The following is a 24,626-nucleotide window of genomic DNA, read 5'->3' as shown; positions in this document are numbered from 1 at the left end:
GTATATTTAAAATATACATAAATATATGTAACATCTACAGAGGTCGAACTCGGCCAGAAGCCAGAGCAGCCCACTCGCTCCCCACTGTGGCACAGCCGCCCCTTTTGCAGGAATTCTCTCTCTACTCCCAGTCCTACACCTGCGCATTCACCATCCACCAGCTCCCGCTCCGGGGATTCAGAACCACATTTCCCAGAAGTCCAAGCGAAGCCATAGGCCTGTTCTCTCGACGTGACTGGCTGGTAGCCCAGAGACGCCCCGGAACCGGAAGCGTTCTGGTAAAGCCATACGCTGCCGTACTTGTCGGTTTGCTCCGGTGCGTAGCCTCTGGCCACTTAATTCGGCGGGGTGAGTAATCCTCAAAGGGTCCCCTCCTTCTCCCTGCGCTTTCCGTGGTCCGAGTCTGGTTCGCGGAGACCTCCTTCTAGGCCACACCCTCTTCTACCTATTCTATTCCCCCCGCCGCGCGCTTCTTTTCCTTCTCGGGTGTCGCCCCTTGCCCCGCCTTCATCCCCGGGGCTTGCCCCTACCTCGGGGAAGGAAGAGGGAGAAAGGAGGGGGTCACCGGGCCGAGCTCGACCTCTCTCAGCCTTCCTAGTCCCAGGACCGGAGGCCCCGGGCTTTCGTTCGTCCTGCCCGCCTCTCTGACCCTGGGCCAATCTCGTAATTCCTCCTTTGGCCAAATGTCAGTGTTTGAGCTGGGTGATGTTCTGTTCTCTGGTGCCCTCCAGCTCCACGGTCCGATGAATTCTTCCTGGTGCTGGGAGGTACCAGGAAATGCTGGTCTTGTTCATGCTTGATCTCTCCCTCCCAGATCTGCCAACAGAGAAGTCTGGTTTTCCAAAAGGGGAAGGGAATGGTCCCTGTCATCCATCTAGCCAATTTTCAGGTGAGTTGGAGTTTCTCCACAAACCTAGATTTTAAGAGCGCAGATCCACTTCTTTCCCATATTTTGGAAACTGGGTCATTCGGATAGGGATGCATTCCACAGAGTATATGCTCTCTATATGCCAGCTTCCTTTTGCTCTACTCCCCAGCAAACTCATTAACCAAGATGTCTGCCAGGTGCTCAGTAGTGAACCAGCTGCACTGAGGGAAGACAGTTCTTTCCTTTACATTTCAAATCACATTTTGTAAACTAGACCAAGAATGAGCAATACTTGTGCATTTCCTCCTGTTGTTTCTGGAGTGCTAAAAGGAGCAGATAGAGGCAATCATACTGTATCAGTTTAAAGGAGAAAACTGGTGGAAGGCTCAAAGGAACAAGAAGATTCTGGAAGGTTTCTTTGCCTGGGTCTCAGGGAGAGATAGGGTTAGGCTAATTGGAGAGGCAGGTGTTAAAATGTCAACTATGGGAACTTGTGTGGGCAGATGATGGTAGTCAGTTCCCATTAGGAAGTAAGAGGACAGGAATTCGAGTGGGCTCAGGTGATAAACCTTAAAGAAAACCGAAGTCATTGAATTTGTATCTCTGTAAAGAACAGACTGTGTTTTGTCATTGGAAGCAGAAATTCCTAATCTAGAAAAAAAAGTTTTAGGGGGAAATTTTTAGTCTAAGTTGAAAAAAGGCAAGTTTCTTTGAAGGGTTATGGACAGAAAGTAAATTTCAGTAGACTAAGAAAGGAATGTATAGAGAAGAAAAATACTGAGATGATATATGTTAGTCATCAGAAGAATGTCTGGGTTGGGGCCTTTGAGGAAGACAGAACCCTGCTAAGATTTAAATGAAAGCCTAGAAGCAAGTTACCATAATGTAGGCACCAAAAGAGGAAGGCATTAGCTTGAATTCTTAGTCTGATGAGGTCTTTTTGGTCTGTCTTCCTCCTTTTCCTTTTTGTTTTTTTCTCTCTAGAACCAGGAATGAATTAAAACATCTTGATGGGTAATGGATAGAGTACCAGTCCTAGAATCAGGAAGACCTGAATTAAAATCCGACCCCAGATGTTTACTGGTTGTAGGACTGATCTGCCTCAGTTTCCTCAACTGTAAAATGGGGATAACCCAGAGTTGTTGTAAGGATCAAATAAAATAATAATTGTAAAGTTCTTAGCACAGTGCCTGCCACCTAGTAAGTCCTATATAAACATTAATTTTAATAATTATTAAAACAGTCAGAAGGAAAGATCGAGTTGCAGAATGATGAGCCTGGCATTGTGGAAATTCAAGTATACTGAGGATTTGGGCAACATCTTTTAAGTACTATCAAAGGAGATCAAGCTCTAGAGGAAATAAGGCACAATTAGGAAGCAATTGATGGTTTGGGGGCTTTTTTGTGAATTGTGGGTGCTGGCAAGAGAATCAAGGTATCAGTAAGGAGGCAGAACAATGAGAATGAAATATCTAATCAATAAAGGTGTTAGGGTGGGAAATGACGCCTCACAGTTTAAGATCTTTTGTCTGACTGATGATTGGTTATGGATTAGTGGGGTAAATGAGAGAGATGTTCATGATGCATTTTTGTTTTTTTAGTGCTACAAATTATAGATGTTGATTTCATTAAGGATGGATGGCAGGATAAAAAATAAGACTAAGGTGCTAAAGTTACCTAGACAGGCAAGAGTGATTCTTGAGAATGGGTATATTGGTATATTGGTGGCAAGGATGAAGACTGGAAAAAAAAAGACCAGGCAAAGTACTCTCTGAGCATTCTGACTATTTGGTGGACAAAGCAAACAAGCCAGAGATCTGCAGATTTCCCAGATGAAGCTGAAGTCCCTAATCATCAACACTGACAGATTTTTAAAGACAAAAAGAGGAACTGACAGAGTACGGAGTAAAACTTAAAGGGGTCATGGACAGGTCAGGATGCTTTGATCTACCTCTTTACAAGTTATTCTTGACCTAGTACTTTCCAGTCCCCATTTCTGAGGAACTCCCAGTTTCTCTCAGGGCTTGCTGCATTTCTACACAAATGAATTTGTTATAAAGAATAGTATAATGTGTAATCAGTCACATCCTTATAGTAAGTAATATACACCCTTAAAATTATTACTCACTACTATCTTGGGTCTAAATTCTTAACTTGGCTACATACACACTCTTGCCTGGGACAGTATTCTTACTACAAATCTCACAGTTGCAGGGTATCAAACTAAAGGGATTTTAAATATGGTAACAAGGTATGAGAAGTTGGTAATTCCTTAGTAGTATGAATAGAGGGAAGAAGCAAAGCTTTGCCATCAGTTCTGTAGTAAGTCTTAGAGCTCCATCCATCAGCTATGATATAGAACATCAGGCATCCCTGTTTTGTCTGACATTATACTTCTTCTGTGTATGAATGAGAATTCCAATAACACAACTGAAGACACAACTGTAACCAGGGGAGCTAGAAAGTAAGAAAGACAGAGAGGGGGAGGCATAGCCTGAAACACATCGTACCAATGAGAGAAGAAGGTAAAGAGAGAATGAATAGTAGATATAACAAGGGAGCCAGAGTGCCCTAGAATGAGGAGGCACAGAGTGACTATAGCACTCTCTTTATTTTCCAGAGGTCAATCCCCATAGTTTAGGGTCAGTTTCTCCCCCAGCAATAATGTCCATTTGGGGACCTTTTTAATCATGTGATGCTGTCTATAAAGGTTCTACTGTCCCCTCTTTCCTGGCAAAAAGTCAGTGGGGAGGATATTTTGCTCTAAGGACTCTGATTTGGCTTCTTGAAATCAGTACGCCCAGATTTTTCCCCAAAGCCTGGGGCCTGGATAGGATTCATCTGAGTGTCAGGCCCAAACTTGTTTCTGGCTCCCTATGTCTCTCCCCCCCATCCCCATTGCTTCTTTATTGGTCTTTATTTTATGTTTACACTGGGGGATCACAAAATACCCAAGAATGCATGTTAACCCAATCAGTGTCCTTTCTTATACACATGACTCAGAGTTGGGATTAAGGCTGACAGTTTTCCAGATTATTGACTCCATCAAGAGAAAGATACTATCTGTGGCTTGTCATTGGCTCCTGTTACCTTGGACTTATTTAAATGACAAGTTGTTTTGGTAGAGAATTTCTTCAGAGGATTTTTACCCCCAGATAGATAGTCTGGTGTATGTAGGTGGTTTAGGCCTATTCGTCTCTATCCCTTCACAAGAAGAGTATGGATTGTACAGGGAGCTTGGTGGATTACAATGGACTTTGTTCCTGAGGGAGGTGTGGAATTGAAAATTGTTACTCCACTTTATTTTGTAGTATCTTATTAAGATTTAATCAAGTTACTATATATTAATGATCCAGTTGCTAAATATCAGTTACTCTTTCTTAGTATGTAAACTTGAATTCTCTCTGAATTTAAGCCTAGAGCTGCAAGCTCCCTATTTGTAACCCAAGCCATCATCCACCGATCATATTTTGTATTGCTATCTAAGCCATCCTCATATTACCTGTTAAGGCCTTAAATCCGTTTTCTCTATCTCCAACTGTCAATTACTCAAAAAACTGCCAGTCTCAGAGACTAAGACTGCTCCTCTCCAGGGAACCCAGAGACCAAAGCCCTTTCCAACTGCCCACAACTCACTGCCAACTGTCAGCCACTCACTCCTAACTGTTATCAACTGACAGCCTACAACTGGCGCCTGCTCTTACCGCGTAGGTGGCTCTTCTCGAGAGATCTTTCTGCTCCTGCCTCTTTAAGAGACAGAGGGAGAGAATAAAAAAACTCTTTTAACATGCCTCTTCTATATTTTAGTAACCACAAGGACAAACACCTTGACCCTCTTCTACAGTCTTCCTGGCATCCAAGAAAACACCCTGAGTTTTAGTTCATGGTTTCTCAGAAGGTGTCAACCAAACTTCAAAATCCATGTCCTTCCTTAGAAAATGCCAGCCATGGGATTTTCCCAGAGGATGTTGATCTAGGTGTTAGGTCACCTGGTAATTATCTGATGTAATTGTAGTTAGTAACCTTAGCACCAACCAATCAGAAATGAGATACGCCTCTGTGTCCCAGGATTGTATAGGCTGATGAGTTCCTCTTTACTGACTCTAAGAGAGCTACCTTGGATGTCAGATGCATCCTTGGTTACTGAGGAGCCTTGAATCCTATTTATTGGCAATTGCTAGCTTTGCTAATAAATTGAATGTGCTTGGAACTTTATTGCCTCAGTTTCTCTTTATCGCGACAGTTGGTGATCCAGATGGAACCCGAGTAAGGGCCTCCAGCCCCCGGGACTGCCTCTCAGAAGAACTCTTCTCAAAAGACTGCCCCGGAGGACGGACTCCCCCTCGGGCCTAACCCAAATTCTTCCGAGGCAAGGTAAGCTCCTAAATGGGAGATCCTTATCAACAAAATGGAAATTTTTTGTCTTATGTAGAGCAGTCTTTGGTGCAAGTAGAACAATCCCTGTTGCAGATAGAGCAGTCTCTCCTGCGTGAAGGGGAAGAAGAATTACTTCTTCAGAAAGCAAAGGAATCTCTCTTACAGATAGAGAAGTTTCTCCTGCACCTAGGCAAGTCTTTGGAACACTTAGACAGTTATTATACAGGTAGAGTTAAATCGGCAATAAGGCAGACCTTGAAATGATTTCCTTCCAGAAAATTGTGTATACTAACTTTGCAGAAAGGTCGCAAATTTGAAACAAATCTCTCAGGAAAAGAAGTGAAGTTAGAAACAAAATTTGTAGCACTGGCGACTTCCTTTTTTGGTTCCATTTGGCCAAAGTAAAATAGTTTTTCAGCTGATAAAATTCTTTCAGTTTCAATTCATCATGCAGACAGTTCTGGCTTTACTGAAGTGGACCACCTTTCCACAGATCTTTACCCAAAGTAATTTTATATGATGGGAATGAGGTGAGAGTTTATTCCAACCACCCATTTCACTTAGCCTAAAGGCATATGCAGAATGATTCCTTTATGCACCTAATAAAGCCTACTAAGGCGCGGTAAACACTATCTATGAAAACAAACTATTATGAATTGAAAGATAAAGTTATAATTACTATCTAATAAGATATAGAAGTATGCTACTCCTTCCCTACCTGCCCCACCAAACCTTTATCACTGGTGATGATTCTTCCCATAAGGTCAAATTTGCATAATGAAAATGTACACAAAGCAAGAACTGCCTGTATTTAGTTGCTGCAAATAAAGTCAGTCCCTGGGTCCCCCTTATACTGTTGGACCCCGGGCTTAAGCTGGCTACCTCTCTTGGCACTACAAATGGTAGCGGCCATCCTGAAACTCACTTGAACATGGTGCTGTGATAACTGTCTTGAGAGCAAGGGCTACCAGTTAGAATGCCGTGGACTGCCAAAAGGGACTCCCAGTTAGATCCATGAGCCAAGGACAAGGTCACTGATTAAGACCCTGAAGGCAAGCTGCAGCTGCTTAGCCAGGGGAACTGAGCCATAGAAGAGAGCAAGGGACACAACTGCCTTGGACAGGGACTCCTTGGGAATAAACTCCTTGCTGGAGGTTTTCCTCTCTTTCTGAAGGGAGATCCTAAGAACTATATCTATGTAATTACACAAGTCTTCTTAATTTGAAACTGGACTGCAAAAATTCACGAAGAGCTACGAAATGATAAAATCTCCAAATAGCCTGGCCAAAGGGGAAGAGTGCAGTAGCTTGAGACAAATGTCTGTTCAAAGAATCCTTGCATTCCTTGTCTTGACTGGGGCGAGTAGAAAACACCCCATAGAAGTCTACTTGTCTTCTTCAGGCAAGAGGCACCCCACTTCGGGTCATTCATGGCTGTAGCAGCCAGGATTCCCATTTAATACCCCTTCATGGGGAACAATAGGGACAGTATTAGTGTTCCCCAGGGAACCCTTAAATCCTGGGCTCCAAGTAGGTTACTGGTACAGCCAGGAATGGTGAAGACACCTGCTGTTAAATTATGTGAACCCAGTCCAAGACTGCTAGAAATTCAGTTTAGAAGCTATTTTGACCTAGAACTGGCATCTTAGATTATTGCATATTACAAAACTTGAGACTGCTGAAAGATCTCACTCCTATCAAATGAATTATTGGTTAATTATTAGCCTTATTAGGTAGCTGTCAGTAATAGACTATGCCCAGCTACACCCGTAGTGGGGGAGTATGACACTCTCCTCCACTTCTACAGGAAGCAGGAGTCAATTGGGTAACCTATGTCCTCTCAGGAGGGACTCCTTTATACCAGAGAGCTGTCACGAGATAGCCCATCTGTCTTTGTCATCTGTGTTTTTGTATCCTGGCAAATTAAATCTGTGAATGGGAGAACTTCATCCCTATCAGTTTAATTATTGGTTCTACAGTTAGAATTCAAAAGGGAATTATTTAAAATAGAGGTCTTAAATTATGTAATGATTGGTCTTAAAACATATTAAAATCTTGATATGTTCCTGATCCGGTCCAAAGAAGAGACTTTCAGTTACTAAAGACTTTGTGATTACAGTCAGTAAAACCATGCTCACTGGCTTTTTGGTTAAACTAAAAGAGGGAAATAACATTGCTGGCAAGTACATCTATTTGTTTTTCTGTGTTTTTGTCTTGATAATTAAACTAACTCTTTCTTTACAGTCTGATCATCCAAAAGGAGAATGGTATAGAGAATAAACACTTTCTACAGAACCTTGAAAAGCCCTCAAAAAGGAAAGTTCCTCTCTCTGCCTTTCTGGCTCCCTCCAGCCTCAGGGAGGTAGACAAGAGACACAGATAAGAAGGGAGGAATCTTTTTTTTCCCCCCCAATCTGCAGGAATTTGTGGCATTATATCCTAATTAGAGACCAAAATTAATTTTCTTTATTATAATTTTCCAAACTGCGGTTAAAATTTTTTATTTCTATAAAATTTGCTTATATCACTTTTTCTCTGGAGAGTGACCAATTTACTGATTAGAGAAAAGAAAACTGCAACTAGTGAATTCCAAAGTGTTTGCAGTTTGCAGTTTGACCATGGAGAGAAGAAAACTTGTTTTAAAATGAGGAAGCAACTGAAAAGTAAGTAAAATTTAATGTTCTTCCCTGAGTGATACAACAGAAATCTATTAGGTTAGTTAGACATGCTGTGAATCTATAATAAATACTGAAATAATATTCTAGGGTTACTCAGGGTAGAATTAAACAAAGGAGTTAATAGAGTACTCAAATTACAAAAGACCAAATTAAAAGGCATAGCAAAATTTGAAGTTTTGAGAAAGCAGAACAAAATTTGCAAATTATTTCAGGTCATTCTTGCCTAATTCTCCTCCGTTTTGAAACACATTTTATGAGATAAAATTAGGAAGCTCACAATTTAAAACAAATTTTCATCATTTGGAGATTAATTTACAACGTACAAAGAATTTTGAAATTCAAAACACAAATCCTGGTACTCCATAAAGGAAAAGATAGATTAGATTTAAAAAATCAATATGACTTTTTTAGCCATTTGGAAGAAAATAGAGAAAAGGGGTTACACTTGGAAGCCTTGGGAAAATTATGGTTTCCATCAGACAGAGATTAATTTTTTTAACCCTTCCCTTCTGTTTTAGAATCAGTACCAATTGCACTAACTGTTTGATTCCAAGGCAGAAGATTTGTAAGGGTAAGGGATTGGGGTAAAGTGTGACTTGTCATGGGCCATATCGGTGGGAGGTGGCTGAGGCCAAATTTGAACCCAGTACCTCCCATCTCCAGGTCTGGCTCTCTCTCCACTGAGCCATTTACGTGCCTCACAGATTGATTCTTGAAGCCAAAATTGTGAGTGCAGATACTTCATAATCAAAGAATTGTTCTAATACTAATCACTGTTGAGCATTTGATAATGAGGCAGATTTAATTGGCTCAGAGAAAATTACAATCTGCTTCCCTATCAAGGAGCTAGTGAAATTGATGTGTGTTTTTTTTAACATGAGAGAATTTGCATAAATGTACTAATATACATCATTAAAAGATAATATTGTTTAATTTCCATTTAATTGTTTTGCTCGATTCTCAGCAATTGTTGTCACACTATCACTTTTTAGTTTGTGTGGTTATGTCTAAAGCAGTTAGTTTTGTAGAATGAAAGCATAAGCTTCCTGAAATCAATGGGCTCTCAGGAAAATTGAGAGTTAAATATTATTATTGGAGATTATAAATCTAGGTTTGTTCTGGCTGGAATTTTGTACTGAAACTAAATTGTAGTTGTGGTAAATCAGTGAATTTCTTAGCAAATAAACTTACTGAATTCAATATTCCATACAAATGCATGATTCAAATAAATATGAATTAAAATCCAGCTTCAGGAGTTTATTAGTTATGTGACTTTATTTAGGTGAATTGCCTACATTACCTCAATTTTCTCTTTATGAATAAATAGTAACACCACCAGCACCCCATGGTAGTTGGAAAAATAAAATGATTGTAAAGTACTTGACATAATGTGCATTGTCTGTGTTGGCTGTTGCTATTGTGTCATGACATGCTGTAATTTGACTTGAGATAAAAACTCATTGTGTTGTTTAGGCTTCTGTTTTTTGTATATTGTGAAATCTGGGAAACTTGTATCAGAAATATAATTAAAAGGGGAATTTCTCTTTTAATGAGTCAACTCTGCTTTTAAATATATGCCGTTATATGAAATTTTCTAATGTATTGTGACGTGGGCACAGAGAAGCCCCTTCTCTATTAAGCTGTTGAGATGAATGTGGTAACAGTGTTTGAAAATTGTATTAGAGGTACTTTTTACTCCTGAAGTATAAAATTATTATAATTGAATGAGAAGTCTGAGAGCCTTCAAGCCAGAGCCATGATCTGAATTTGTAACTGTGTTTGAGTAAAGTTAGTGTCTCTTGTAGACCCCGTGAGAGGTCTTCATGTTGCACATGTCTAACAATGTTTACTTTTAATTGCCTGAATTAATGTCATTTGACTAAATTAGTTTTGTATCTCATAAATTGGACTTCTAAAAAATAGCAAAATTATTAAAATTCCTACATATTCAGTGGGTTACATTGCCTTTGTACAAGATAATCATGGTAACTTGCTGTTTGAATAGTGAAGTCCTAAGATTTTATCAACCCTATTCCCTTATCTTTATCTAAATAGAGAGTTATATACTAAATATTAAAATATATCACTTATTGTGATGAAATTTTTCCTTTAGCCACTATATTGAATATAGGAAACTTTATCTATTAATGGATATTATATGATTTGAAACCAATGCTGTTGATCGTTATTGGCACATAAAACAGAATAATTATATCTTACCCTAATATATGCTTCACAGAGTTTTGCTATTTAAGGTAAAATCTTTGGGACTTTAATTTGATAGAGTTCTGAGTTTTGATTTCAGGTGTGCTGTTAAGATCACAAACCTATTAATCCACCATTCTAAGGGCTGCCATATTCTGCAGTGTGAGGACTGCTACAGGTGGATGTTTGCCTTTGGGAGAAAGTCAAGGGGACGACCTTGCAACGTTGAAGGTAGGATCCTCTTGACTTGGTTTCCCATTAAACTACTTCCTTTCTGAAGAGGAAATATTCCCACCTATTTGAGCCTGGCTTTTGGTAGCCTTTGAATAATGTGGACCTCTGGCATGATTGGCTATTAACTATTGCTCTGGCCTGGAATCAAAATAAAACTGTCTTTTCCCCTTGTTATAACTTCCCACTATCATATCCATGTCCCTCCTTTTCCTTTCATAGCAAATTTCTGTAACAAGTGCTGGGAGTGAAACACTTCAGCTTATAAAATGGAACCACATTCTAGAGATTTATGGCAGGTAATTAGTTATTAGCAAAACATCTGAATTATAGAAAGATGATTCGCATCTGGCTTGTAGTTATATTCATGTATAGACTATAAGAATTATATCCTCATAAGGAGGAAGTAAGAGGGAAATGTGACAAAGATAGTTTTCAAAATTGCATTAAGGACTTCAACATGTGATCTTGCATTGATAAATTGTATCCATAATTGTAAAGTGGGTGTATTTATTTTTGTAATTGAAGTATTTATCTTAAAGTATTAAAAGAAAGAACAACTCATTTTCCAATTCAGGCCCTTGCAGAGTCTTTGTAAGAACATATAAAGGGTTTAAGTAAAGATAGAAAACAGAGTGGTATGTAACAACTGAAATCTCTGAAGTTTCAGGTGCATTGTGGGTTCTTAATTTGATGTTCTTGTAGCTCCATTGTTAATAAAATCAGAACCATAAGACTTGGGCAGGTTTTTCACCATATGAACTAGAAATTGTGTTGAGTTTGTATTAAGCCTTCCTGCATGCTCTTGGCATCTGAGAAGCAGATCTGGAAAGACAACCAACATCTGTGGCCTCATATCCAAAGCACTATACAACTTAGGACTGCACCACAACTTTACCTTTGGACTTTTTCATCTACATCAAGAATTTCCAGTGACCCAGTGGAACTACTTCATCAACGCCCTCATTCTCCCCCCCCCCCCCCATGCGCCATTGCCTCTGTACCAAAGGGGAATGCCCCCTGAACATTTCTGTCAATGCGCCAGCCCTCCATGGTAAGGCTTTAGCCTATAGAACATCCCCCTGACTTTAAATTCTGGCACTGCCATTAGTTCTAACACTGTTGCCCATATGCCTCTCATGAAAACTGGATAATGATTAATCTGGTGTTGGACTTTCTATAGTCAGGTATGACATCTGCTCCTTGGACCTATGGATGTTGGGTCTGTCACCAGCTCTACCAAAGCACCCCCAAATAATGGGTACCTGTTCCTGTCCAGCTTTGCAATTTTTAGGGATAGGATCCCCTCACTTGCTGCTAATTCCTTGTGGAATGATCCCTATTCTTGGGTTTCTAAGATGTGTTCCTGACTAGGAGGTGAGGGCATACGTTTCCTTCTGGCCTTCTGTAAAATACATTACATGTTCTACTTGTGTGTTCTCTTAGGATGACTGCAGAGACAGTTAACACAAGGTTTTTTTTGGTTGTTGTTGCTGTAATGATTGCCTTCTGTATTTCATGATGTTTATGTGAATCTCCCCTCTCAACTTGACTTCATATACCTACACAGTCCCCCCAGTGCTAAGGGATGCCGATCATGTCTAATTATATTGATGTAGTTTGTGGAAAGCCATTCATGGGAAACGTCTTCCTTGAATCAAAGGGGGATGTTGTGGAATTGTAAATTGATACTTCTTTATTTTGTATTATTTTATTGGTTTATTTAATTTACTATGTGTTAATGGTCACATTGTTATGTATCAGTCATTCCTTTTTAGTATGTGAACTTGAATTCTCTCTGAACTTAAGCTTACGGCTGCAAGCTTCTAATTGTAACCTGTCACCCTCCATCAACAAAGTAATCATGTTATACATTGCTGGCTAAGTCATCCTTTTATTGTTTCTTCATGCACACTTTAATACCCACAAGTACAAACAACTCGAGTATTATTTCCCCTTTCCTGGGTATTTTCTACTCACAAAAATTCTAATTCAATCCAAAATCAGAAAGTGCCAACCATGGGACTTTACAGAGGTTAGGCCATCTGGTAACTATCTGATGTCATTTCTGGTTGGGAATCATTCAGAAGTGAGATACACCTGTGTTGCCCAAGATTGTGTTGACTGAGCTGATCAGTTCTTCCACTGACTCTAAAAGAGCTACCTTGACTGTCAGATGTAACCTTAGCAACTGAGGACCTTGGATCCCATTTATTGGCAATTGCTAACTTTGCTAATAAATTGAATATGCTTTGAACATTATTGCCTCAGCTTCTCTTTATTGCAGATTTTTGTCACAACAGAGGCAAAGAAGACTTTATATGGACCCAGGAAGCTTCTGAATCGGAAAGATTTCTTTTGACCTCTGGTCAAATTTGGGTCTCCTTTCCCTTGAACAATGGGTATCAAATATTTGGGAATTTGATTATGAATTGATCTTGCTGAGCTGTATTTTTTCTGTTTATTCATTATTCCATGGATGAGTTGTTGAGTTGGGAAATGGATAGTAATATATTTGAAAAGAAGAACAGTTTTTTTAAGAATTAAGAGGGGGCAACTGGGTGGCTCAGTGGATTGAGAGTCAGGCCTAGAGAGGGGAGGTCCTAGGTTCAAATCTGGCCTCAGACACTTCCCAGCTGTGTGACCCTGGGCAAGTCACTTGACCCCCATTGCCTAGCCCTTACCACTCTTCTGCCTTGGAGCCAATACACAGTATTGACCCTAAGACGGAAGGTAAGGGTTTAAAAAAAAAAAAGATGAGAGGTTAGGTTCCTTGGGGTTTTCCAAGCCCTTATTGAGGAACACAGGGACTTCAACAGTTTATCATTAAGGGATAGCTGGGTAGCACATTGGTTGGAGTACCAGGCCTGGAGTTGGGAAGACCTGGGTTTAGATCTGGCGTTAGCTACTTCCTGTGTCACCCTGAGCAAATCACTTTACTCCATTTGTTTAGTCCTTGCTTGCCCTTCTATCTTAAAGTTGTTACTTAGAAAAGTAAGGATTAAAAAAAAATACCATCATTGGACTGTTACCATGCAATCTTTTCAGACAGGCTTCTAAAGCCTACTTTCTTGCGGTTTTTATTCTTCCTGTAGTCTTGGTATATCTGTTTTCTATAATTTCTGTTATGACAGCATCTGGAGTTCTCTTTATTAGTGCCTTTGGTTTTGGAAATGTAGCATCAGTTTAACAGTTTAATTTTTCTCAAAGGGTAAGGCATAAACAAATCAAATTGTACAGCCATGTTCCCTCGAAGTTTTTAAGGTTCCAAACTAAGTGAATTTTGTGATGAATGGAACCCTGCTCTGTGATAAATAGAAAGTCAAACACATGGTTAATCCTCAATAAATTATTTCATTGACCATTTATTTGAGAATTGTTTTCTTTCTCTTCCCCTCTCATAAAATTCCTCACCTCCTTTAGAACTAAGCTCAAGTATTTCCATCCCCTAATCATGTGTAACTACTAATGCCTCTGTATTTATTTTGTATATACTTAGGTGTATCTAGGTAATTCTCCCCAAAATAGACTGTCTCCACCTCCAGGGATACCACTGAAAATTCCTGTACTAGTGAGAGAAGTAACTCTTTCCTTCTGTCTTTGTATTCCTACTGCCTGGATACATAGTTGCTAATAAATGCCTGTTGATTGGTCAAATGTGGCTCGGCTCTTATGAGCACAGCAAATGGCAAATATATACAAGGTAAAGAAAAACTCATTTCCCTGGGAGTGGGATGGGATACTGGTTCAGAATAGTTGTCTTACTAAAGGTATTCTTGGACCGAGTCTTGAAAGAAGCTAGGGAATTTTTAAAGCATAGGTGATGTATACTCCAGACCCCAAACTGTCGAGTAAGATACTCCCTATCTCCATCTCCCTCTCTCTATCTCTCTCCCTCTCCCTCTCTCCCTCTGTCTCTCTCCATCTCTCTGTCTCTCCCTCTCCTCCCTCTTCCTCTGTGTCTCTGTCTCTGTCTCCGTCTCTCTCCCTCTCCTCTCTCCCTCTCCTCTCTCTGTCTCTGTCTTTCTCTCCTCCCTCTGTCTCCATCTCTCTGTCTCTGTCATTCTGTCTCCATCTCTGTCTCCATCTCTCTGTCTCTCCGTCTCTTTGTCTCTCTCCCTCTCCTCTGTCTCTCTTTCTCCTCCCTCTGTCTCTGTCTCTCTCCGTCTCTCTCCCTCTCCTCCCTGTCTCTGTCTCTGTCTTTTTCTCTCTCCATATATTTATATATATATACATATATATAAATGTAGATATAGATATACACACACACATATATAAAACACACACGCGGAGCTAACTTCTGGCTTCCCCCAAAGTCCATATGTATGAGAAATCCTGGGTAAGGAAAAATGTGTTGATGTTTCAGGAATCAGTGACCTTCAAGGATGTGGCTGTGGAATTCACTCCAGAGGAGTGGAAACAACTGGACTCTGCTCAAAGGAACTTGTTCAGGGATGTGATGCTGGAGAACTATAGGAACCTTGTCTCTCTGGGTAAAGACAGCTTTTTTGACTCCAAATTTGCTTAGGGTGCCCCCACGGTCTCATTTACTAGAGACTGTGTGTCTCCAGTGCTCAGCTGGCTTTGGTGGGCTCAGCCGGCTTGGTGAGCAGGGATATTCTAGACGTTCTGTTATGGGGCCCATAAGATCCCAAATTTAGACTTGGTAGAGGTAACCCTAGGGATCATCTAGTACAAAATTCTTATTTTATAGATGAGGAGACTGGGACCCAGAGAGACTATTCAAAGCACTTTCCCATTTCTTTCCCCTGAGCAGGGCTTGCTGTTAACAAGCCAGGTATTATCTTCCATTTGGAGAGAGGAGGACCATCATGGATTCTCAAGAGATCAGTCCTAGGAGGCACCTTTCCAGGTGGGTGATAGAAACACCAGACCGATGAGAGTCACTGCAAGGAATAGCGACTGCCTTCTGGCCATTCAGGGGCAAATGTTCATATTTGACCAAGTTCTCTCCTCAAAATTTCCCAGGCCCAAGGAGGAAGCTTACCACGGATCAGTTTTAGTCTTTGATTTAGTAATTTAGTATTAGTATACACATGTTTGCATACCAACACACTAGTTTCCTCTGGATCATAGAATATGATCTCGGGAGTTACCATTTAAAGAAAATCCAGTCTACAGCCCAGCTGCCAAGTGTTTGGTCTTTGCATAAATACCTTCAGGGAAATAGAGCCCTTCACTTCCCATGGCACCCCATTGGCCCTATTTCTAGAAAGCTGTCTTAGAATGTTTTTCCTGTCATCAAGTATAAATTTGTTATTTTACATCTCCCACTCATAGCTTTGCCCCAAGGAGCCAAGCATATAGGTCTAGTCTCTGTTCTTTGTGTCACTTGCCATTCCAGGAGATCATTGGAATATCCCCACATGAGGCTTTTCTCTTCCAGGTCAAACCTGTCCCTTTCCTTGAATCTTTGTTTAGCAGAAATTGAAGGGCTCCCGCCCCATCCTGGATGCCTGCCTCTGGAAATTATCTGATTTATCATTGATCTTCCTGCTAGCCCAGAACCCTGTACAAATCTCAACCCTGTGCTTTTTCCACTGCTTCATATTTCCGAACATTTTTGCTCATCATTTTATCCAGTCTCAGACAAAGTTGTTTTCAACTCATGTCAAGAAGCCCTTATTAAGTACATATTACACGCTAGGCTCTGGGCATACAGAGGAGCTTATATTGTTCTGTAGGATACATAATTTATGCAAATAACTGAATATGAGAACTCTATTAACTGGCCTGTAGAGAAGGAAAATTAGAGATAAGGAAAGATTTTGCACCTATACCAAATTGGTTCTTCAGCTGAATCTTGAAGGAGGAACTCCTGGATTCCAAAAGATGGAGGTTATAAAGGAGATAAAACAATGAAAGTTCAAAAGAACCTTTTCTAAAACAACCCTTCACATTTTTAACTAGGAGGGTCCACTTAGAACATTTATATATCATAATTCATGCCATAATTGATGAGCACCGCCTTTGTTTCCTGTAATTTGGTTATAACAAAAAGGACTGCTAAAATATTTTTGTACACTTGGATCTTTTCCAAATTCTTTTACTTGGATCTTTTCCCTCTGATCCCATTGATACTTCCATATTGTTTTTTGATGAACCTGCTATTTAACGTTTATACATGTAAAGTTTACTTTTTAAAACCAAAACCAAGGCTCTATTTATCCCTAAGAAGTCTCACATAGACTACAGAACACTAGGTAAAAAGTTGGTCTTGAGAGGAAAACCTGGGCTCTTTTTTTCCATGGTGCATAGGTCACCTTGAGCAAGTCATTTTACCACACAGGTCTTCAGGCTGTTCTCTGAGAATGTAAGTGGGCCCCCAACTATGCTATTTGAAGGAATGTCCTTGCCAAGAAAGGAAATCATACATATATTCCCCAAAATTTAATATCATTCAACATGGTGTATAATTCTAGCTATCCCAAGTTGCTTTTCAGTCCAGATATGCGTCCAGGGCACTTATTGTTCAGCTGGCTTTCCTTCATTGGCCAACTTGTCTGTCTTGCACGTATGCCTAATTGGTAAAAGTAGTAGATAGCACATCACCATTTGTGGATCTTTGAGCTCTTCACTGGGGAATTTCTCAGTCTCCACAGACTGTTCAGCTAGTTCCAAGTATACCTACTTGAGTTATCTACCACCTAACCAACATCTCATCTTTTCCACAAGAATAGAAATGAGAAACTGATATTCACTTGATTTGCCAATTTAATGATGAAAAAAGAAATAAATTAGTCCAAGCTGTTCTTGATGATGGAATTTTGGCTTGCCTTTTGTGATCACTGCTTCCTTTTCTAGATTTTCACTAGTCATCCCTTTATAATGCTTTAGAATTCTCTAGGAATAAATATCAAATTCATTGGCTTATAGATTTTAGACTACATTCTCATTTCTTTTGAAAATCAGTCAATATTTGTTATTGTCCATTGAAGTGACAATAATAGTACTTGATATTTATAAAGCACTTAAAAGTTTATAAAATACATTATATACATTTTCCCCTTTAGGCTCAAAGCTTCATAGCCTTGTGATGTAGGTAGTAAAATTTGGTTATTTTTATTCATTCTGATCAGCCCTTTTAAATAGCTCCTTTTGTCCTCTCTGTTGAAACTATCCTTCTTTATATCTTCAGAATCTTAACCTTTGACATTTTCTCATCCTTCCTTGGCTTACTTTCATATCAAAGGGAAGTCTGATCTCTTAACTATTATTTTGTTTGACCCTTTTATATTTTGCTATTCCCAAATCAAGGTATATGTCAAACCTATTGCCCACTTTTTTCTCCTTTTCCTATCATAATTTCTTTTTTCTTGTTAAAGTGTCTTCCTTATAAATTTTCATTTTTTCAAATCATTTTTTTCCTTCCTACCTCACCCACTACCGCGCTGGAAGAGAGACACAGAGAGAGAGAGAACCCTTGAAAGAAATTTGCACAGTCAAGCAAAACAAATTGCAACATTGACTATGTAAGCATATATCTATCTTCTGCATCTTGAGTCTATCACCTCTGTTGGGAGGTTGGTAGCACTCTTTTTTCTTAACCTTTACCTTTTTGTCTTAAAATTAATATTCATTGATTTGAAGGTATATATGTGGTAAGGGCTAGACAACCAGAGTTACCCGAGGTCACAGTGAGGAAGTATCTGAGGCAAAATTTGAACCCAGGTCCTCCCAACTTCAGACCTGGTGCTCTGTCCCCTGAGCTACCCAGTTGCCCCTGGTAGCACTCTCCATCAGTCTTCTGGAATCCTAATTGGTCATTGTATTAATCAGAGTTCTTGAGCCTTCAAAAATTGTGTTTAGGTGCTATTATCATTCCCATTTTGGAGTTGAGGAAACTGAGGCAAACAGTTTGACTTGCCCAGGGTTACCGGGCTAATAAGTGTCTGAGGTGGGATAGGCAGTCAGGTCTTCCTGACTGCACTCTTATCCTGTGCCACCTGATTTCCCCATGTGGGCTCAAGCAGCAGTGAGGGGCTTAGCTTCAAGAGCGAGATGTTGAAAGTCTTGCTCTGCACTTCCCTCCCCAGACCACTGTGCTAATGACGTGGAAAGCTGCAGAGGGCAGCCAGCAGGGCAAGGAACCTTGAGCTCATGCCCTACGAGTATTAGTTAGAGCAAGTGAGGCTGTGCAGCCTAGAGAAGAGGCGGCTCAGGTGCACATCCGAGCTGTCTTCTAGTACTTGAAAGGCTCTCACAGGAAAGACGGACGGCTGTTCTTCGGCCTCAGAACAGAACCGGTAGCACAGAGTGGAGGTTGCAAAAGACAGATGTCAGCTTCCTGTCAGAAGTAAAAAGCCAAAAGCTTACAGAACTACCCAAGATTTGGAATGAGCAGCGTCAGGAGGGAGTGGTTTCCTCTGGCCGAAGATCGGGGGCCACAGTGAGGATTCTCTTGGGGGGGTCTTCATCGGACTAGAGGGCCATGTCCCTTCTGACTAAAGTTTTTTGTGATCTGTTGTGTCAGAGCGATGGAGTGGTAGACACACCACAGAGGCATGGAGCAGCCCTCGGAAGCATCCGGTCTGCCCTTTTCTGGGAGCTTTGCCTTTGTGCTTCCCACCCTGCTTCAGTCGCCTGTTCCTGGGCGTGTGTTCTTTCCCGTAGCCAGGGGCCTTCTTGGCTCTGCTGTGTCAGTACCTTTATGGGAACCAAAGCCTGATACTGCCCTCTGCTGCTCCAGAGTTAGTGCATTCTCTTCCGTGTGACCATGTGGCCTTCCTGACTCTTGCCAAGCTTTCCATACCCTAAGCATGCTTGCTTTGGTCCCAGACACGGAATCACTATCTTCCAACTGTCTCCCTGGACACGTCATAAGCCGTTTCGGTCCTCTTAAAATATGGTTCCTCAAACTGAACACTAAACTCTAAATGTGGTTTAATCAGGACTTTCTGGAATACGCACACAGAAAGACGTCTCTCTTTCATCTTCGTCTCCTCTCTCTGCCCGACTCTCTCCGTGTGCGTGTGTGTGATGTGCGTGTGTGCATCCTTTCAATTGCCACGGCATGATATGACAGAAATTTCATTCGCATTAAACTTATGTCGGGTCCACCATCTGCACTAATTCAGATGAGGTTCTAAACCGGACGGCAGTGTTGATTCTGGCTCAGTCTTAGATTTTGCTTGGTTTTTTGGAGCAGCCTATTTTTCTAGTAGTGGAAACTTTCAGGCTTCTATTGCATTTTGCCTCGAAGCGGCTCAGTGAATACACAGCACAGCTCAAAGCCGACCTCCGATTCTTACCAATTGTGTTAGCCTGGGTAAGGCATTTAACCTCTTGTTTCCTAACTTGTGAAATGAGATAATCAAAACCTTGCGGGATTTTGTGAGGATCAAATGAGACTGTTTGTAAAGCACTTAGCACAGGACCTGGCACACAGTAGGCACTATATAAATGCTAACTATTATTGTTAGCTATCCCGTCCTCTTCCCCCCTCCTCCAGCATCATATCATCTTGATAAACTTGCCTTCCATATGTTCTTGTGTAGGAATAGGCACAGGACCTGTGATTTTATTCATTCTGGGAAGTCTAGAATGAGTAAATGCCACCTACCCCTTCAGGTTGACAATTACTTGGAGCACTTAAGGTTACATGATTGGCCCCAGAGTTCTTGAATCATGTAGCTCGTATGGATCAGAAGTAGGACTTGAATCCAAGATATCTTTGCTCTGAGATTGAGTTTGCTTTGAGCCACTTGAAAACCTTGGAAGGTATCTGATAAATGTGTGGAATGGTAGAGTCCTAAAGCATTACACTGGAGACCCCCATCATGATTCCCAACTGTTCCTCCCAAGACTTGTGTGGGGTAAGTTATCTTCAACAGTGACTACTTACTGGTACTTTTGTCTGTCACACATTTCCCTATCCTTTTTAAATAATTAGCTTGGGAGATTTTGTCAAATACTTTGCTGAAATTTGTGTAAATAGTGACTTCACCAGCCAAGATACTGTATTAATTTAAGACAAAGGATCTTTTTTTTAATAAGTTCAGAATATACTCATAATGGATTTTAGTGGTCAACATTTTCTTTTCTAACTACCCAAAGCACATATTTTTTTGTCTTATACAGTTTTGATCAAGATTGATATTTGGCTTAATAGATATAGTTTCCATAATTGGCTTATTTGTTTTTAGGCATTTTTCTAAAGATTATCAGCAGTGGTTCTCTATTGCAATGTACAGTTAATTTTTCTGCATTCTGAAATATAATTCAGTTGGTCTAGGATAACCAAAATGATTTAGACCATCTGGGTTTAAATGTTAATCCTTCACATCTTAGCCTTAAGTTTGCTGTTTAAATAATAAATAGCTTATTCTTTTTAGATTATTGGGTTTTTTTTTTTTATAGAAGACTCAGAATTTAAAGGTGATTGTAAAGCATTTTCCTGATTGCTCACAGAAAATACTGCACATATTCACACTTTCACTCTTTCTTTCAGAGCACCTTAGTCCAGGGACTAGGTGTGCAACAACAGAGACAACTGCAGAGTTCCCTATTTCTGTGGGAGAGACATTCCAGAACCCTGGGGATGCCAAGTTTGCAGAAGTGTGGGAGTATAATAGTAACTTAGAGCAACAGACTGGCGAACATGAAAATTCACAGCCCCAGCAAGTGAAAGCCCCCCACAGAAAAGCTTCTAATTTTAATGCTATAAGTAAAACCTTTGGGAAAGGCTTTGGGCCAGAGTCAATCCTGGCTCGCCAACACAAAATTCATGTTGGGAGAAGTCTGCAGAAATGCAATACGAATGGAAAGAACTTTAAACAGTGCTCAGATAAAAGTAAACTGAATGGAATCTCAGCTGAGGAAAAGTTTTATGAGTATCATAAGTGCAGAAAGCCATTCCATTGCCATTCAGACCTTATTCAATATTCAAAGAAAAAACCTAAAGAAAAATTGTTAGGATGTGGAAAAGTGTTTAGCAGGAACTCATCTTTTGTGAATGATCCAGTAATTCATGCTGCACAGAAACCCTTTCAGTATAATGAATGTGGGAAATCCTTTAACTGGTCTGAAGACCTAAGAGAACATAAGAAAAATCTCACTGGAACAAAACCTTGTGAATACAGTGAATATGGGAAGTCTATTAGGTGGTGTGAAGACCTAACTAAACATCAGAGATGTCCAACAAGTGAGAAACCCTTTGAATGTAATGAATGTGGCAAATCTTTTGGATGGCGTGGTGACCTTACTAAACATTTGAGAATTCACACTGGAGAGAAACCTTTTGAATGTAATGAATGTGGGAAATCATTTAAACAGCCTGGACACCTTACTGGACATAAGAGACTTCATACTGAAGAGAAACCTTTTGAATGTAACGAATGTGGGAAATCCTTCAGGTGTTCTGTTTATCTTACAAAACATAAGATTATTCACATCAGTGAGAAACCTTTTGAATGTAATGAATGTGGGAAATCCTTTAGGTGTTCTGGATACCTTACTAAACATAAGAGAATTCATACGGGTGAAAAACCTTTTGAATGTAAGGAATGTGGGAAATTCTTTCAACAGAGTGGTAATCTCACTGTGCATAAGAGGATTCATACTGGAGAGAAACCTTTTGAATGTAATGAATGTGGGAAATGCTTTAGGAGGAGTATAAAGCTTACTGCACATAAAAGAATTCATACAGGAGAGAAACCCTTTGAATGTCGTGAATGTGGGAAAGCTTTTAGGTGGAGTGGAGACCTTGCCACCCATAAAAGAAGTCATAGTGGAGAGAAACCTTTATGATGTATGTGGGAAATTCTTTAGATGGTATGGATACCTTGCTGAGCTTGAGAGAGTTCATGCTAAAGAGAAATTCTTTAGATCTAATTATCCCAGTAAAGCTTTGAAAGGGCATGGAACTCTTATTGTCCATAAGAGAGCTCATATTGGAAAGAAACTTTGTGAATGTAAGGAATGTGCATGATCCTGCAAGAGCATGAATATCTTTCTAAACATGAGATTTTCTATTGGAGATAATATCCATATGCCACTAGTGTGGGATACCTTTTCTTCAGCATGATCTTCTTTTTGCACAAAAGGGAATTCATTCTAGAGAGAATCCATTTGTGATAAATATGTAGAAATCTTTCAGGTTGTCTGGAGACCTTATTAAACATGAAAGCATTCATACTGGAGAGAAATAGCTTTGTAATCAGAAAACCTTGGTTCACATTTCAACTATAACTCAACCTCTGTGAACTTGGACAAGTCCCTTCCTCTCACTGGGTCTCAGTTCTCTTCAAGCTTGCTTCAGTTCCCTTCCCTACCCTCTATTAACTTTCTATTTATACCTGGATTGATTTTGCTTATGCAAAAATTTTTCCATTTTATGTAATCAAAATAATTTTTCTCCTTTAGAATTGATTATCTTTAAAAAGTCAGAATCTGAGAATTAGAAGTGACCCCCATTGCCATGTAGACCAAATCCATAAATAGAATGAATTCCCGCTCCAGCTTACCCTTTCCAAGTAGAGGGAGCCCACCACCTCTTGAGGCCATTTCACTTTTGTGGAGCTCTCATTGTTGGAAGCCTTTTCCTGACTTTAGGCTTCAATTTGTTGCCTCTGTTTCTTCCCTCTGGGACCAAATATAAGTCATTTTTTTCCTCCTCCTCATGAGGAATCCTTCAAATACTTGAAAACAACTCTCCTGCTCTCCCTTAGTCTTCTCTTCCTATGCCCATTTCTTTCACCTGATTTTTACAAAATGAGCTTAATGTGACCCATAGCTCTACTAGTTGGTGCAACTTGGTGGAACAGTAGATAGAACTCTGGGTCTGGAGTCAAGAAGACTTGAGTTCAAATTCAGCCTGAGATGCTTCTTAGCTATGTGTGACGCTGGGCAAGTCACTTAACAGTTTCTTCAACTATAAAATACAAATAATAGTAGCACTTATGTCTCAAGGTTGTTTGAGAATCAAATGAGGTAATATTTGTAAAGCATTTAGTACAGTGCCTGACACATAGTGAGTATTTAATAAATGTTTATTCCCTTCCCTATTGCCTCATTGCCCACCTCTGGATAGATCCACTTCATCAGTATTCCTAAATCCTCGTGCTAAAAGCTGAAAACAATATCCCAGATGAGGTCTGACAAAGGCAGAGTACACTAGAATCATCTCCCTTTTACTGGAAATGATGCCCCTCTTTAATGCCACATCACACAAAGCTTGCAGTCCCAATAAGACCCTTGATTATTTTTCATAACTTTTCTATTCAATCTTCTACCACACACTAGTGAGGTTAGAGTTTCTTTTTATCCAAGTGTAGGATTGTAAATTGTTTCCTTATTGAATTTGATCTTATTCTATGAGCCTGTTACGATTCTTTTTGGACTCTTATCCACTGGTATGGCAATCTCTTTCAGCTTTGTCTTGTCTGTTCCCTTGAAGTGTTATACTAGCAGCTATGGCTTTTTCCCAGTCCAATTGATTGATCTTTTGTCTTATCTCTGTTTCTAGTTGTGAAAGGTATTTCCATCCATATTCCAATTTGTTTATAATGTGACCTTTTATAAGCACCCCAAGTATCTATTTGAAACTTATTTTGGTATTTGGTATCCGCTGTTGTACTAAGCCTGATTTCTGTCGTGACTCTCCAGTTTTCCCAGAACTTTGTTTTGAACAGGGAATATTTGTCCCATCATCTTTGTCATCCTTGGACTTACTGAATACTAAATGCTACTGTTATGTTTGATTATTCCCAGTTCTTGATTCCCCAATCTTCCATTGATGAACTTTTCTATATGCCTACTGATAAATAATATTTTGTATACTGCTTTATAATATATAGTGTGAATGCTACAAGCATATTTAAATTGGGTATTCTTTGTTTTTCATGTTTTTCTCCATCTTTTCGTTTCAACTTATTTCATAAGCACTGCAAGTCTAGAATTTGACTAACTTAAAATATGATTAACTCACATTTTGCTACTAGAATTTTAAGATATCGGGTTATTCTCTTTTTGTCTCTTGTATTTCTATTTCTCTGTTCTGAATTTAAATGAATTATTTGATGTATGTAAATTGGGAGTTGCTGTACATTTGTTATTTAGCTTTCTTTCCCCCTGATGTTGTGCTCTAGTTGTCTCTTGGCATGTTTTCCAATTTTAATTCCACTTTATCAAATAATATGACTGGTATCTGTGCTTTTTTTTATCCACATGCAGTTGCATGATTTATTTTAGACCAGCCTTTTAACTTTAAACTAACTATATTGTCTTGTATTTGAAATTTTTAACTCA

The 24,626-nt window shown here is 39.7% G+C and overlaps 1 protein-coding gene across 3 annotated transcripts; it reads left to right on the top strand.

The window, feature by feature from the left end:
- The first annotated feature begins 204 nt into the window (after positions 1-204).
- On the top strand, positions 205-24,513 carry LOC130454048 (zinc finger protein OZF-like). 3 transcript variants are annotated; one of them, XM_056796920.1, is made up of 5 exons: positions 205-348; positions 815-889; positions 14,725-14,851; positions 15,136-15,231; positions 20,830-24,513. In XM_056796920.1, the coding sequence occupies exons 2-5, from the start codon at positions 857-859 to the stop codon at positions 22,125-22,127; spliced, it is 1,554 nt and encodes a 517-aa protein (XP_056652898.1). In that variant the 5' UTR covers positions 205-348; positions 815-856; the 3' UTR covers positions 22,128-24,513. The 3 variants fall into 3 exon arrangements, 1 of the variants encoding a protein (XP_056652898.1); XR_008911720.1 differs by lacking the exons at positions 14,725-14,851; positions 15,136-15,231; positions 20,830-24,513 and adding exons at positions 5,112-5,242; positions 7,489-12,615 and having other exon boundaries at positions 267-348; XR_008911719.1 differs by lacking the exons at positions 14,725-14,851; positions 15,136-15,231; positions 20,830-24,513 and adding an exon at positions 5,112-12,615 and having other exon boundaries at positions 243-348.
- The last annotated feature ends 113 nt before the right edge of the window (positions 24,514-24,626 follow it).

Source organism: Monodelphis domestica, chromosome 4, assembly GCF_027887165.1.
Source record: "Monodelphis domestica isolate mMonDom1 chromosome 4, mMonDom1.pri, whole genome shotgun sequence".
Taxonomy (NCBI): domain Eukaryota; kingdom Metazoa; phylum Chordata; class Mammalia; order Didelphimorphia; family Didelphidae; genus Monodelphis; species Monodelphis domestica.
Note: the sequence above shows the minus strand (reverse complement) of the source record. Positions and strands in the feature narration are given on the sequence as shown.